The sequence below is a fragment of the Apaloderma vittatum genome, unplaced genomic scaffold, assembly GCF_000703405.1.
Source record: "Apaloderma vittatum isolate BGI_N311 unplaced genomic scaffold, ASM70340v1 scaffold26538, whole genome shotgun sequence".
Classification (NCBI taxonomy): Eukaryota; Metazoa; Chordata; class Aves; order Trogoniformes; family Trogonidae; genus Apaloderma; species Apaloderma vittatum.
This window is the reverse complement of record NW_009731646.1, coordinates 1-15,854: the sequence shown is the minus strand read 5'-3', so window position 1 is coordinate 15,854 and position 15,854 is coordinate 1. Positions and strand designations below refer to the sequence as shown.

General features: G+C 41.2%; 1 protein-coding gene across 1 annotated transcript in view; it reads right to left on the bottom strand.

The window, feature by feature from the left end:
- Positions 1-15,581, bottom strand: part of CLUAP1 (clusterin associated protein 1) — a 50,831-nt gene extending 35,250 nt beyond the window's left edge. The window contains exons 1-5 of the mRNA XM_009875274.1: positions 15,481-15,581; positions 14,464-14,548; positions 11,174-11,353; positions 10,262-10,357; positions 543-626 (exon numbers count right to left, since the gene is read on the bottom strand). Of these exons, the coding sequence (XP_009873576.1) occupies positions 543-626; positions 10,262-10,357; positions 11,174-11,353; positions 14,464-14,548; positions 15,481-15,581 (546 nt within the window). The remainder of the gene's footprint in view (positions 1-542; positions 627-10,261; positions 10,358-11,173; positions 11,354-14,463; positions 14,549-15,480) is intronic.
- Between the last annotated feature and the right edge of the window lie 273 nt (positions 15,582-15,854).

Genomic DNA, 15,854 nt, shown 5'->3' with positions numbered 1-15,854 from the left:
GAGGAATGCCTCTGCACGTTGAGCCACCAGTTACACAGTGCGACAGTGGCAGCAGAGCGGACCTTAACGCATTCTCCTAGGTGCTGCTACTAGAATCCTTTACCTTTTCTGCTGCAGGCTGTGATTTCCAACTGCCAGCTCACAACCACCACTGTGCTGACAACTCACTGTGCCAGGGAAGCTATCCGCTTCAGTTACCACGCTTGCTCACTTCAAACACAAGTTTCCCAGAAAAACCACAGGGCTCATCAGGGACCATATTTGTTACCACGACACAAGGACTCATCGCAGACTCATCTCTGCCTTCAAGAACTTCTATTCACGCATCTGGTGCTACCTAAAGACCGAAGTCAGCATTAGCTGTTAACTAAAGTTCAACATTAGCTACTAATTGACCAGGTGCAGCCCTACTTGGTCCAACCAGCTGAAGGTGCGGTGTGCTCTGGCACTCCTAACCCTAGGATGTTGTTAAAAAAGAGTTTTGTTCTTCTTACAGGAAAGGAACGATAATTCTTCCATCCAATAAATATAATTTTGCTTACCAGAACACAGTCAATGGCAGTTTTCATCGCCTTCTCAGCCTCATTTATCTCCAACGGTCTGGCAATAGATTCTGTTCTTGCTTCCTAAGAAATAAAATTACACCAATACATTTAAACACTACACAAAAGAACTAATAGACACAGAACTGAGAGTGGCCGAGCAACAATGATATAATTGTCTGCTTAACAAATGGAGTTGAATTTAGCATTTATTCACCAAGGCTCAGATGATTTAAAGAACAGGAGACAATGAAAAAGTCAGGGTGAGGCTGAGGTTAACACTGAGCAATTAAGGCATCTTTTGAAAACAAGGGAAGTGCTACTGTCTGAACTACAAGCATTCTCGAATGCAGATTTTTGGAAACTGTACTGGTTGTTACATGTTGAGCAAGGTATGCAATGTAGCACAGAAGGTTTCAAAATCTTTACAACATGAGTCATGAAAACAACAGCGTAGGTAGACGAGTATGGCGTCACAAAAACTGCGAAGTAACAAGCGCTGTGAATGCTTCGAATGCTGCCAGGCGGCTGCCGCAGTCAGCAGGACTCCTATGCCCACAGGAACATGGGACAATGTAGATATATGGATTCCTCTGATTCTCACAAGTTGTTCCAGATTCCTCAAAATCAAGCCCAAATAGTGATTATGGTTTAGATCTTAAAGGACGAAAAAAAACATCTTCCACTCTGAGCAGTTTTAGGGGACAGACGGGCTCAGGGGGTGTTCAGCCTGCACGTGTCTGATATCTCACGCCACTGCCCTGGTCATTGTACAAAAACACGGGATTCCTTGTTTGCTTCTGGGAGGAGAAGCAGCTAAATGTCCTTAAAAATACCTCATGTTGGCAAACCATGTGGTAACAGGTGGATAAAGAGGAAAACAGCATCTCTCTAGAGAATATCTAAGAATCTAAAAATGCTCTGTATGCACTGCAACAGGCTGTGCCCAGCCTACTACAAGACAAATTCTGGAAACAGACACAATTACTTCATTAAGTAACCCTGCCAGACACTCCAGATTGCAAAGGTGAGTAATAGCACAGGCAGCCTAGCTCCTCCTCATCAACTCAAGTTCAGGGAGTTGCACGGTGAAAACAACCAGGACAGTCATCCAGCCCCCAAAATGCAGCTTTTTGTGCCGAGATTACTCCTCTGCCGCATCAGTTCCCTGCACGAGCCTGCCACATGCTGCATGCCACAAAAACCAGAAGATGCACTGTGTTGGGGATAGCTACAGGAGCTACACCTGTCGGTGGCAGCAACAGCTTACACTGCTCCAAGTGCTTGTGAACACTCCTCTGGTGACACCGAACCAGGAGCACCAAGCAGCAGAAGCCCAATTTTGACAAAAACAAGATACAAAGAGTCTGCACGACACATATTCCCAAATAACTCCACAGGCAGACACTCTTGGAGGAAGACTGGCCAAGAACAACGTAGCTCTGTTGCTATTCTGAGAGCATCATGCATTTAACGTGATCAACCAAACACCTCTTGGTTTTTGAGGACTTTACCTGAACTGCAAGAGCAGCCAGGATCAGCCCGGCTAAGGCACCGCCTGTACTCTGCTCTCTGGACTGCAAGAGCGAGCTCTCGGCTACAGAGCAACCACGTTTCGATCAAAATAGTTTATCACTCAGCAGGGGGAAGGAAATTATTTTCCTTCCCACTTTCAAAAGAGATAAAAGAAACAGCAAGGACCTTCATTTTTAATAACTAACAACCCCTTTAACCAATTTCCTTCCAGTGGCCTGGTAAAACACCCGCAGAACACGGCACAAGTCTCCACCGTGAGTGTTGGTCCAGGGTAACTGATGGGGATCAGAAATGTTGAAGGATCTGCCCTTTTAAGTTGGAATAATTTACATGAGCTTAACGTCGCTTCTTCTACCCTCCCTCTACTACCCATGGAAGTTTCACGTACAGAACACGTGAATTCTCTTCATGCAGAAATCCACATCATTTTCTAGAACAAGATTAAGTCCTACAGCCACCCCTGCTTGGAAAAACATCAGAGCAGTGAAGAGTAGTGTAAAAGCAGAAATTTGTATTTTCAGACTGCTGAGGCAGGGCTAAACTGGAAAAGGAGAAGGTCAGGGAAATTAACCTTCTCAGAACCCAACAGACCGAGAAGAGAATCCAAGTGAAACAGTACCACTTCCATCACAGTGAGCCATTATATTAACATATAATGGAAATATTTGAAAAATAAATACATGTTGAGGCCATCAAAAGTGCTGACAAACTTTTAATGTTTGTAATCACTTGCCTGGGTATCCATCACTGGATCATCCCTTGTCACCCTATGAAAACTCTCAAGGAGAAGACTTACTTTTAATATCTCTTTTCAGCAAAGACCCTGCAACTGGCCACACAGAATAGGACTAAATGGAAAGCAGATGACCTTAGAAAAATAAATACCCCACAAAGATCACAAAAACATTTAGTAAAACATTTATGTCAAAATCCCAGAGCTGGTCAATTTAGACATTGCTAGTCCATTAGCAACAGAAAGACGAACTGAACAAAACCACTTTGACTATCTCTGACTCCCCACACGAGCAACTAAAGCACATTTTTCCTCCAGTCTAATTCCTCCTCACTAGTATTTCTTACCCAATATAAAATAGGAACACGACGACCGAGATTTTTGAGACCCAGCTTTACACAAAGGCTCTTCTCTTTGTGCTTAAATCTGCAGATACAAATCAGCCGCATACTTGACAGTAAAATCAATTTTCTAGATTTCTCCAAATACCAGGTACTATATTGCCACTTGCTGTACTCACAATTCCTTGTACTCAGAAAAAGCACACAAATAAAACTGAGCTGAAAAATACAACCTCGTTCATTTTCTTTTAAAGTAATGTACTCTTTGCAATTAGGTGTACTAATCAGAACAGACATTATAACACACAGGAGGATTCCTATAAATTAACTATTAAAAACCGAGTTCTCAGGAGAGATGAAAATATAGAAAAAATTGTCAAGGCAAGAGGAATTAAGAAGCGCAACAATTTAGGACTATGCTTGGGCAATTACAACTTGAGAAAACAAGCATATGCAAAACCAGAGAAGTATCGATGAACAAGCTGATTGTTTACCTGCTTTCAGTTCAAAGTGTCCATGAGCTCCCTGGCTATAGTTTTACATGATAAACAGTAATTAAAACCCAGGGAAGCCAAGTGTAAAATTAGTTTTGATGAACTAAAGCTGACAATTACTAAAGAAAACACACAAAGGCACACCAGAGACACTCTTTGCTGGCATTGCTTATCCTCCCTGGTTGGACTAAGATTTGGTGCCACACAGAAGGGCTGAGACTTTAATTCTTCAGGTTTTGAATCTCACTTTGCACAATGCCAATTGGAAGCACTAATCAGTTGATTTTAGACTTGAAAACTTTGTTTCCTTCAGGAATGAGAACCGTGTTACAAAGTAAGCAAGATTTCTAATCGAAGGCTAGCTGCCTGCCCAATCACGCAGAAACGAGCCCAGTCTGACAGGACATTCCCCACAGGACACAGGCAGCCAACAGCGAAGGCAGTTCACCAGTTTTGGCATCAAAAGCCAAGACAAACTTCCTTAAAGCAAAACAGTACTGCAGCCATTTCAGGAAATAACATTAACCTTAACACCTTCAAAACTCTGTCCGTCTAAAGGATTTACTTGTCTCAAATCTGCATCCCAGCTGAGCGATAGTCCCTGGGGGTGAAACATCAGCGAGGGAGGAGGCCACAGGGGATGGTGAGAGCAGAAGCGTGAGGCTCTGTCTGCAGGAATCACATCAGCAGCCGCTCTGCTGGAGGAGGCAGTGACCTGGGGCTCTGGCTATTTGCTGCAGCAATCGCCTTCTAGTGGAGAAGTCAGAAGTCCATATTTTATTGTCAGGCCTCTTTCAATGTCCCAAATACCCTCAGACACCCGAGCTGAGACAAGATGCCTGTATTGCACCTGTATCGCAGGGTTAAAAAAAGTACAGTACAGCTTTGTCATCTTCCTGAATGGAAAAAAAGTGACTCATCGCCAACACAAAAATAAGAAAATGGAGGAAAGTTCCTGAAAGTTTGGATTTCAGCTCACTTGCACACTAAATATTAGAGAAGAAAGATTCTACACCAAAAGTTACAATGGTTGAGAAGACAAAACTCTCCAAAAGCACTCCAGAGGTAACCGGTATGTGGTTAAGTACCATCTGAGCTTCAAGACCAAGTACTGGCAGAGGGCCATGATCTCGTCTGAGACTTCATTACAGCCCTGTCTCCCTGGGTGCTGCAGCGCTAACATGGAACGGTAAAGCCACCCTAAATTCCCACTCATCCTTGCTACACAGGAATGTCACCGACAGAAAGTCAAACGTGCTTCCTAGCCACAAAAAGCGTGGCAGGAGGATGCTCTCATCTCCACAGATGTGCCCCACCGCTTTCCTAACTGAGAATTCTTCCTCGGGAGATTTATATTTGGTTAATAATTGCAAAAACCATTCTGCAAATAAAACTGGTGAAGCGTTTTCAGCTGGTAATGGTTTTCCATCAAAAACTGATAAATCAGGTCCCTGCACACTTGACGTATGGAGAACTGGATGCACAGATCTTCTGAACTGCAGTAAGGAACCGAGGCAAGTAATTATGTAAACAAGTCACTCACAACAAATGTGGTGTAATATCCATATACATTGATGTGCTCAAGGTCTAACAGAGGTTTCTAATCACTTTTTGTGTGTGTGTTTGGTGTGTGATAAGGACCAAGAATGAAAGGTTTTCTGTCTAACATACTGGTCTTGCACCAAATATTTTTTGACTGCAGGCTAAATCCTTCCTCATTTTTCAGGAGTCCATAATCCTGATGTAGTGAAAAGTTACCCCCTCACTGCCAGTGTTGTAGTCCAGGAAACACTGCAGCCCCTACTCCCTGTAAATTGGGGGTTTGCAACTACTGCATCTCTACGCAGGCAATAAAGCTCTTCTTATGAGGAGTTTATCATTCAGGGACTTTACTAACACACACATTTGGCCAGTGTTGGGAACGGATCATTAGGCATCGTTATATATGAACAGGAAGGTGCAGGAGGGACATGAAAAATAAACCAAGTCTCCTGAAGGCATCTAGTACTTCCTAACAGAGTTATTTCCCTTCTCAAGAGACTAAAGGTGAACATAATTGAGGATTTTGCTGCTTCCAGGCTATGCTGCTTTCTTGTATGCTCGTCTCGGCAGTCCACAGAGGGAATTCACAGTGACATTTCTCTCCTCAGCGACGCAGAGCCCTCGATCAAAGACAGCGTCCAAACCCCTCTGGCTATCCCGATGTGTGAAGTGTGCCACAAGAAAATCTGAGAGAGAACCAACTGGAAAGTGTCATTTTTCTGCAGACCGGAAAGGATCAGAAGGCCTGCCTAGCCAGATAAGCAGCAAACTGAAAAAAACCCTTAACAAATGCTGGCATACACATGGACTGCTGAGGCAAGAAAAGGAACCTGAAACCTTTCCTGACAGGCACGAAGTCAGGCTGCTCTGTTCCCTCCCCACACACCCTCCAGGGCTGCTGGTCCTCTGGTTCAAGAGCCGATCTGCTGAAACACACTCAGCTCACAAACCCCCGCACGTGCTCACTGCTACCTTCCGATATCCCTAAAAATCTCACCTTTAACTCATTCTACAGAAAGTTAAATTTTGGCTTCTCACTTTGCAGTAAGCCCTACTCCTCCAAACTGATAGGCTAGGTTTTGGCTGGAAGCAAAGGAAAAAAGAAAAACAAGCAAACTAAGTAATTCTCCAGGCTTCTTGCAATTTCAAGTTACAAATTTTCACTAGAAATAATATGAGTGGCAACTTTGTAACCGAAGCACGGGAAACAAGAGAAATCAGTTTATCAGTCTCCGCCAGGCAGGATGTTGTACCCAGAACGAACATTTGGCAGACTGAAAACAAATTAAATAATTTTACAAATTAAATAATTTTTTGTAGTTAACTTCCAAAGAGTACTGAATAACACCGCCATCGCTCAAATCAGATCTACCTCTCTACGGAACGAGCAGGCAGCGAGCTACAATGGAGTGAGCGGGGGCAGGCAGGGCTGAAGGTTCTTTAATTAAAAGCCTGCAAAGAAAGAGATCCAAGTTCAGCATCCTCAGTGGCAATTCCCTGCGCTGTAACTAATGCCAGTTCAGTTCCAGGGCTGGATCTAAATGCCTTTGGGTCTCCTAAGAGCTTAATTCAGGTGTTTCACAAACTGAAGTCAGTAAGAGATTCTCAAAGACTTCCACCGGTTTTGGAAGAAGTTCATACTGTGTGCATCCGTAACGGTAACACTCAGGACAGTACCCTGTAGTTAGAAATTTATCCTCCACAGACTGGGAAAACTGTTCTTCTCCCCCTCCACTCGTGGTGCTCCACAACCCACCCACTGCCTGAGTTTGGATCCGCTGGCAGCGGGAAAGGAAATCCCTGTATCGGTCCACAGGGCTGGAACCAAATGGCTTCTCCTCACATTTAAGCTTCCCACTGTTTTAAGATTCTTAATCAGGAAATGCCTTCCTATTCTTTTCCAAATAAAAGTTTCCCATTTCCTTTTTAAACTAAAAAAATTACATTTGTGATTTTTCATCTGGTAAGAAAAGTATAGCTTTTTGGTATTTCTTTTTCCTTTGAAATCCTAACAGCATCATAGTCTGAATTCAGCAAATGAATACCTGTAGCATTCTTATCTTCCTCTGTTCTTCAAGTGTTTTCTTTACATTATAGACTAACTCTGAAAGCAGTTTATATATACATAGGAACCATGTATGCAGTCAGGAAATAACGTCTTTGCAAAGGCATTAGAAAGGCACAGTAACACCTTCCCAGGAAAACAAATACAGGCTTAAACTCTGTACACACACATTTACATCACAATATATCTACAACACTTCTAGTAGAACCATTCCCTTAATATATTCTCCCCTAGCTGGAATTTGTTTTCATTCAGGACGTAATTTATGTTAAAATGTGTTCCATGACTTGGAAAAATAAAATTTATCTTATAAGGCTTTTCTACACAGTCTCTCTATGAATTATGTGCAAAATGAACTCCAATAAATAAAGCAGAAGTTGTGACACAAATTGGAATAAACATTGCTGAAGGAAATAACGAGCTTTACTTCACTTTTTCCCCAATGATTTTTCCTCAAAAGCTGCTCAGACTATGAGAACAAACCTTGTCAATTCATCAATGCAAACACTGGCTTTTCTTTTACACTTACTAGAAAAAGAAGCAGGCTTCACTTAGGATAGAAACAAGATGTATCATCCATCTGTCTAAGTTTGGATAGGAAGATCTTTCATTTAAATATTTGGAAATGAATTGATTGGGGAAAATGAAAAGATGATCTTCAGGGAACATAAAACCACCATGTTTGAAAATTCATTAACACAGCATCACAGCCATCAATGCATTTTAGTCTACGTGACAGGTTTCAAGACATAAAATGTAATGAAAAAATAAACCACACTGCTCTCCTACCACCCTTCAATAGTGCAATCCCTTTGCTAGTGCAATTTATTGCGTGTGTTACTTATTTCCATCGTCTATTTCCTTTCGATGTCACACAGCTCAATAATCTTCACATTAAAACATAATAAAAGTAACCTTAGATCAACAGCAAATAATTTAAGGTCTACAGGCAAAGCTCTAACTCCCCACATGAAGCCAGAAATAACTGCCCTTCTACTTCTGCTACTTCTGCCCCCCTGGAATCGGGTGGGAAGAGCAGGCAGAGGATGTCATCCTTGGGATATTCCGAGCACCTCATCTGTGAAGGATCCAGGGAAGATGTGTGAACCACAGAAGGCAGATTGCTCCGCGCCCACAACACTGGCTACTCAGCAAGAACCGCAGCTCCACAGACTCGCGTGGGTGTTACCGGAACCAACGGTGACCCAAGAGATCAGCAGCACTTGGCTCTCGCCTGACAAGCAAATTTCATACTTCAGGTGAAAGGCGGAGTTGGGTGCTTATAATTAAAAAAGGAAAGCTTGACAAATTCCACGGAATAACGGGTTACCACAAGCTCATGCAAAACGCTTACGTACCAAACGTGGCATTTACCACATGAGCCAAAACCAGGCCCTTCAGGTTTGACAGATCACCGAAGAAGGCTGGGAACTGTCACAAATGATAAGGAACAGAACACAAAAGGCTCTTCTGCTCCTTTTCGGAGGTTCTCACCGTGCTGCCACGGTGTCACCTGGTGCTTTTAGGATACAAACTCAGAGCTAATGAGACCAAAGCAAAGCTCATTTTTCCCAAGACAGGATTTTTTTAGACATCAGTCTGTCAAACCTTTTTGTCAAATCCAAGCTGTGCACCTATACAGGATTAGTTAGTTCCACCTTGTATGCTCCATCATTACACCATGACAAGCACGCTCCCGCTATAGTATGTAAGAAACACTGTCCTTTCAGAAGTTTCACCTCTAAACAAGCTTTCACAAAAGATTTCTTGATGGGCCCAATGAGAAGTGGCTGCACAGAAGCACTTACTCATCTCCCGATTTTTCATTTCATGCTTTCAGCACTCTGCACTTGTGCAAGTCCCTTTTCTACAGCCCAGTTCTAAAGTCAGCTGGTCTCCTAGAAGCCTTGATTTAAAGTGATTAAACCACGCCCAATTTCAGATCAATAACTGAGCACTTCTTAAAAAATGTTGCTTTATGCCAACCTATACTTGACTTCTCACTAGAGTTCTTAAGGATGCTGTGCATAGGAAAAAAAGAGGGGTTTAATGCTCCGAAGCAAATATTAACACATGAGGTAGCATTCATGTGAAAACTATTTCAAAGCCAGGAAACTAAGCGCAGAACACAAGATCAGAAGCAACTGGCTAATAGTTTTGGGACAATCATGTATGTTGAAATCAAACAGCTTATCACTTCTCTCGCCCTTTTGACATATTAATGGCATTCCCACTGCTGCAGACCATGCTGACCCAGGTGCCTAGCAGAAAAGACAGGGTCCCACCGATAACGTTCCCTGGCCATCACCTACCGTTTGAAACACATGTGCTCCATCAAACATGGATCTGGGAGCATCAATTGTCAAGGCACAGAGCCTACAGTGCTTACCAGGTGCAATTCCTACAGCTCAGATACTGCAAATCTCAAGACTACCAAAATGAGTATTAGAAAATTCAGGGCTTCCCTTCTTTAAACATCTATTTTCAGAAAAAGAATCACCTCCAGCATTGCAGATAAACACATTTAAGAAAATACTTGAAAGACTTATTGGCAGTGTTTTAGGACATTTTCGTGACTTCATGCAACAGCCTGTGATTTACAACTAGGTTGAAGAATCCGTGCCCTGTAGGCTTGCGACGCTTTCAATTACCGTAACAGAAATGATGAGCCTCGCACTTGGTAAACTCGTGGCATTAATCATTTATCTTTCACAATACATCTATTCCCACTGCTAAAATGGACATATAAAATTAATATTTCCAGACAGTTCTACAGAGTATTTCAGCTTCCTGCTAAAGAGAAAATGCCAAAGTGTTCTCTCAGGCTTACAGTAACCCAAGCATGAATATGAGTGGGAAGAAAATGCAAGCTTCCAGACCCTATTCCTTCAAACACAGAATATTCATTTCAGATGCAGCTGTTAAGACCTACTGATACTTTTTTCATCTTTTTCCTTTGCAGCACCCAGTGAACACAAGTTCTTATATCCTCTCCAGTACGTACTTACCCTTAATTCAACTTCTTTGCCAAGTAGATCATACAGTCTTGCTCCTTCGGAGGTGATTTCAGAAGCAAGCTGTCTAGCTACCTTCAAGTCTGCAATCTGGAAACAGAGCAACAGCACTGAATAGCAAAAGAGACTGCTCAATGTCAACAAGAAAATGCACAATTTTTCCTGCTTTGATGTTAAAAATACATAGGAGAGCAGCACAGTGTCCAAAACTTTACTATAATATGGAAAAAATAACCATGGAATGATGAGCCCGTAATGAACATGGATTATCTACAAGTGTTTTTTCATTATTTCTTCAGGTCCTTTCTTCAGAGAGACACACCATATAGAGGAAAAATCACCTCTGGTTCTGCCATTATTTTGAGAACAGTAGTATTATTGCCAAACAAGCAGGCATGACAGAGTAGAACTACAAAAAAAAGACTATTAGAATATAGACGATGTGCTAAAACTGACAAAAAGCAGTAACAGAAATTGCTCTTAATGTTTGGTTTCTTTCAAGGGCTTGAAGAGCTTTGATGTCTGTTAGGGTAACACAAAGATTTCCCTTTCCTTCAACACAAATGGGCTGAAAAACCAAATTTCAGCTATTATTTTGTAAACTCCTCCTGTTGCAAAATAGTCTTTATTCTGGCCTACTTCAATACTTCTACAATTTCAAGAGCAGTCCAACCCAAAGATAACCAGTTCTGTGCCACTGCTGCCTTGTATTATTCCTGTGGTTGAGAATTCACAGAGATAAACCAAATCACAGCACATAACCTCAACTACATAAAGCACAAATTAAAACCACCCCCACTCCCCAGCCAGAGCATTCTGTACTGACATTTCAGACAGAACATCGATGCGTCTTCCTTAAGATAACACAAACCCCTTGCCCAAACCTAGAGTACGAGTTTCCCTTACTTTTGAGCCAAGATCAAACTTGAACTTGCTGCTGTCTTCCTCGCTCACATCCACACATTCCACTCCCTTGGTGTTCATAGCCTCATAAAGCACAGAGGTGACTTTCAGCAGCTCCTTCACGGCGTAGCCGTCTGCCTGGTAAAGATGCTTGGTGTTGAGCTTTATGTGAGCCTTGGTAGCCTTTGGGAAGAGAAAAGGGATTCATCATGTCACAAAGAACAAAGTCTTCATTTACCTCTTTGCATTTCACTCTTTTCGGGGCCACCGTGCTCAGCTTTACCAAAATAGATCTCTCTGTTTGGAAACACAAGTTTGTCTAATTATATTATCGATGTTTCTAGAAGAATTTTTTCTGAAGTATGTGCACTTTCTGCATGTCAGAACATTTGCAGATAATTGCCAGGATGGAAAAACTCAAACTATCCATTAATTCTTCCCTGCATGAAGATCAGCAAAAACTCCATGCAGCACTTAAATTCAAATTAAGTTTAAGTGGAATGTAAGTGCTGCCCAGGTCTTGTGATGATGTTGCAGGGAGGTAAATTTCACCCTTAATGAGTTACAAGAATAAGATCAATTATGCTAATTTAACTGTCTTCGCTTCCAGCAGTACCTTCAGAATATTTTATTGTTTCTCTCAAATTTTTCCCTGCTGTGACATTTAGTGATTTTATTCCCTTGCCCTCCATCTCTGAAAAGTACAGACAGACCAGTAAGGAAAAAAACATTTTAAATTATATCTTTTTATACTTCAAAATAATAAAGGAAGAAAAAAAGCGTAATAGAAATGACATATCTGTCTCAGAAAGGACACGAATGTCATTTCTGAAGTTCCTGAGAAGATTATATTATAAACGAATAACCACAGGGAGCCAACACCAAACTTCAGGTAAAACTTTGAGGCGGTCTTCCTGATGGCACAACTGAACAAGCAAGCAAACACAAATTGATCACCTTTTATAAATACAAAAACTAAGCATCCGAATGACTTAATGTCTTCTTTTCAGTATCTTCTTAAGATGAAACTGCTTTAAAATACTCAACCTTTGGGAATACCGCATGGCAGAAAGAATCCTTCCACGATTCACTGGAAATATAGCTTTGGCATTACAGTGTTACTGGAAGCAACTCATCCCTCCCAGGGCTCTGACAGAGCAACATGTTCAATCTGGGGCAAAAGACTCAAACATGAAAAATACTTTTTCAGATTTGCATGACGGCATTGCTTGCTCAAGAAGATAACTCCATGTTTGGAAAGTTTGAGGGAGTCATCTAAATAAATACTTTATACTAAATAAATACTTTTAAAGTTATCATTAAAAATCACCCCCACCTACACTGAAGACCAGAAGGAGGATTGCTCTCATCTCCCTGTCTCATTTAACACTTAGGAAAGTCTCATGGGTACTGAAGTAGCAGCTCTAAATCTTCACAGACTGAAACAGAAATTAAACATCCAATACTTCCCAGAAAGCACTCGGGGAGATTATTAGCATCCATTGCATCAATTGCTTCGCCCTTCACTTTTTAAAAAATGAACATGCCTGCCTACTTTTTTGCAAAAGTTTGGTTTGCTAAGTATGTCTTCATGAACATATTTCTGAGATAAAAGTCATCCGAGGCTTTTTGCTGTGCTCCACCTCAAGCGTGGATCCAAGTGGGCTCAACTAGGAGCCAGGTACTGAGCCACACAGACTAGGGCAGTTCTGGGTGGGCAAGTGATTAAAAAAACCCCACATTTGACAGTTCTGAAGACACTTCAGGAACATTTGGGTCCAAAAAGGAGACATTTGGTAAGTTCTCGAACCATCAGTAACACAGAGCATGACATAATTTTGCAGAAAATTAAGACATCTTTGCTACTCATTCAGTAAAGGTGAGCAATACTCCTGTTACAGTTCACGATGATTTATCTGTCCCAATACACTCTTCTGAGACAAATCTGTCCCCATCAAATCTCACATCTGGCTACGGATGCAGAAAGCTATTAGCTACTGGGAAAGCTAACTGTGGATTCCATGGACAGTGAATTATGAAGGAAATGCCTAGAAGCTTTTCTCATTCTGAAAAGGCCGAGAACCTACAATAATCTACTTATTATCTTGTAATATTAACTGAGACTAAGTCCAGCATGATTCAAGAAATTTTCATTCCTTTCATTTTCTCAATCATATTATGTAATTCCTCAAAGCCTTTGGGATTTGTTACACGATATCAGCTATTAAAAGGGAAATGCATGCATAACATTACTTCTGCTTTCGTACTTGTCCTTTTAAAACATGCCTGATTTGGAAATGGGAAATCTCCCCAAACAAAACAGATCTGCTCACTACATCTTTTCATGCCCCATGACTCAAAAGCATATGTACAGAAATTTATCATGCTCTGAAAGTAGCAGAATTAAGAAAATTTATGGTGGACATAATCACAAATCAGAAGGGAAAAGCTGGCTTGGTTACAAAGTCGTTTTAATATACTTTTTTAAATTCAAAAAAGTATTACAAGAAATTAATTTTTGGTATTAGCATAAAGACTTCCATTGCTTCCAGACCCACCCGCGGCCCCACTAAGTTTTTTCCACACGATTAAGAATGCTATGTAGGTGCATCATAACAGCAAAGGCTCACAATGCATCAAAATAACAAGAATTATATGAATGACAACGGTATTTCATTCCACGAGACTAAAAACAGTTGATGGCCCAATTCAAGTATGCTCATGCATAACTTGACAAAAGATCCTAATGTGAGAAAAAAAAACATGCCTTGATCTAGTAAATGAGAAGGCTCATATAACAAAACACCAATTTACGATTCTGTATCACAGTGGAAACAGAGACTGTTCAAGGATACAAAAGAATCACAGGGAAAACATCAGAAGTTATGACTGTTCACGGACACAAAAGAACCAGGCAGCCAAAATTAGCAAAAAATATGATGGGATCTCTTATGAACTCATTTAAATGGCTTCAAAGCATTTAATATGAGCTACATCTTCTACCGTTACCTTCCTGTAACTACGAAGCGATAAGCATGAACACTGGTTTAGCACTAGGTGTTTAGATCCCAGTTGTGCAAGGAGATGTAGGTAACTCCATGTGACTTCAGCAAGAGCACACCCCGGTTTGTTCGAGTTTATAACACCACGAGACACACAATGCAGTACAAGAATACAACACGCAGCCGGCCGCCAGCTACAAGGAACTGTATAGGGTTAAGAAAGAAAGGATTAAAGTTAATTTGGAATAAGTATCTCAATGTGCTTAAGCATGACTCCTCAGGCAGACTTACCATGAACTCAGCCACCGCCTTAATGAAGAAAACCCGGTCCTGTTCTGTCTCCACATCAGGAGGAATATCAGCCTGAGGGTCGTACCTGCAGAAAGAAGCATGCGCAGATTCTGACAGGAAATACACACGCGATATTAAAGAGACTGGTTCGTCTGTGAGGCAAAGATCAAACAAAACAAGGTCGTATGTGACTGGAAAAATAGATCTTGAGCTCCTGTTGCAGACCCAGGGTATCCAGACACAATGGCTTCACGCACAAACCACAAAAGCTCTGCCTGCACAAGTGTAATTCTGACCCGCGACAGCATCAGGTGTCAGCAGTCAGTGGCTATTTGGTCTGAAAGGAAAGCACTTCACTCTTTGGCACAGGGTCCCTGTAATCTTGCAGTGCCAAAGTTTAAGCTTTTAGGCATGTTTAGGTTTGTTATTTTACTGTTACATACCAGGGAGGACACAAATTTATGTTTTTACACAACCAGTAATTTAGAGCTCAGTGTAACAGCAATATTTTAAAGAATATTTAGGAACTTAATCCAAGTAATTTTGAACAGTGGTAAGTCATTTCCCTATTTTATTACAGTTGCAACAGTAATTAGCAAATTTCTAACAGCTGGGGTAAATTTAACAGATATAAATTGCGGAGCCAGGTAAAAAAAATAGCAATGAAATGGGTCACTGTCATATTTTTCACTTGCACTGTTCTACCTCATGAGTAGCTTAAAAAACTTTCTTCAGTTACATGGCAGGAGGAAGATTACATATAATTTGATTAGCACCTCAAGTTTCATAAATATTTAACCAAAGTCTGTCAATAAGAAGGTGTAAAATGACATTGCATTTTCTACTTCAGCTATTAAATTATTCTTTTTTTTGGTTGTAAACTAAAAAACTGCAAACTTAACTACATTTTCTGTCTGGTATTCAGAAGGGCAGATCTCAAAGAAGGACTAAATATTACATCTTGAAACTTCTTAATCTGATTTCACACCAAAACAGAAGTTCGTCTCAATCACCAACCTTTTCACCAGCCAAAGAAGCACTTCTGAAACCAGCATGAAGTTTGGGGTGCGGAAACTCTCCATAGATATGAGCCGGGGATACCCCAGCGCCCTCATCATCTCTGTAAAATCTGAAAAACAAGCAGGAGCAGGGATTCCTTCCGACATCTCCAACACAGATGGTACCAAGAACTCCCCTTCCCAGGGCGCCCTGTTCATTTACCAGTAGACATTCCCCGTTCCAAAGACATGGATTTGTTAAAAAAAGATAGCATCGTTTAAATAGAAAACACGCCTGAGCAAAAAAGGCATCTTTTTAACATGAAATTTACAGGTAGAAATACTACTAAACCAGCTTCTCTCTCCAAAACACGTAATTTAAATGGACGTGCC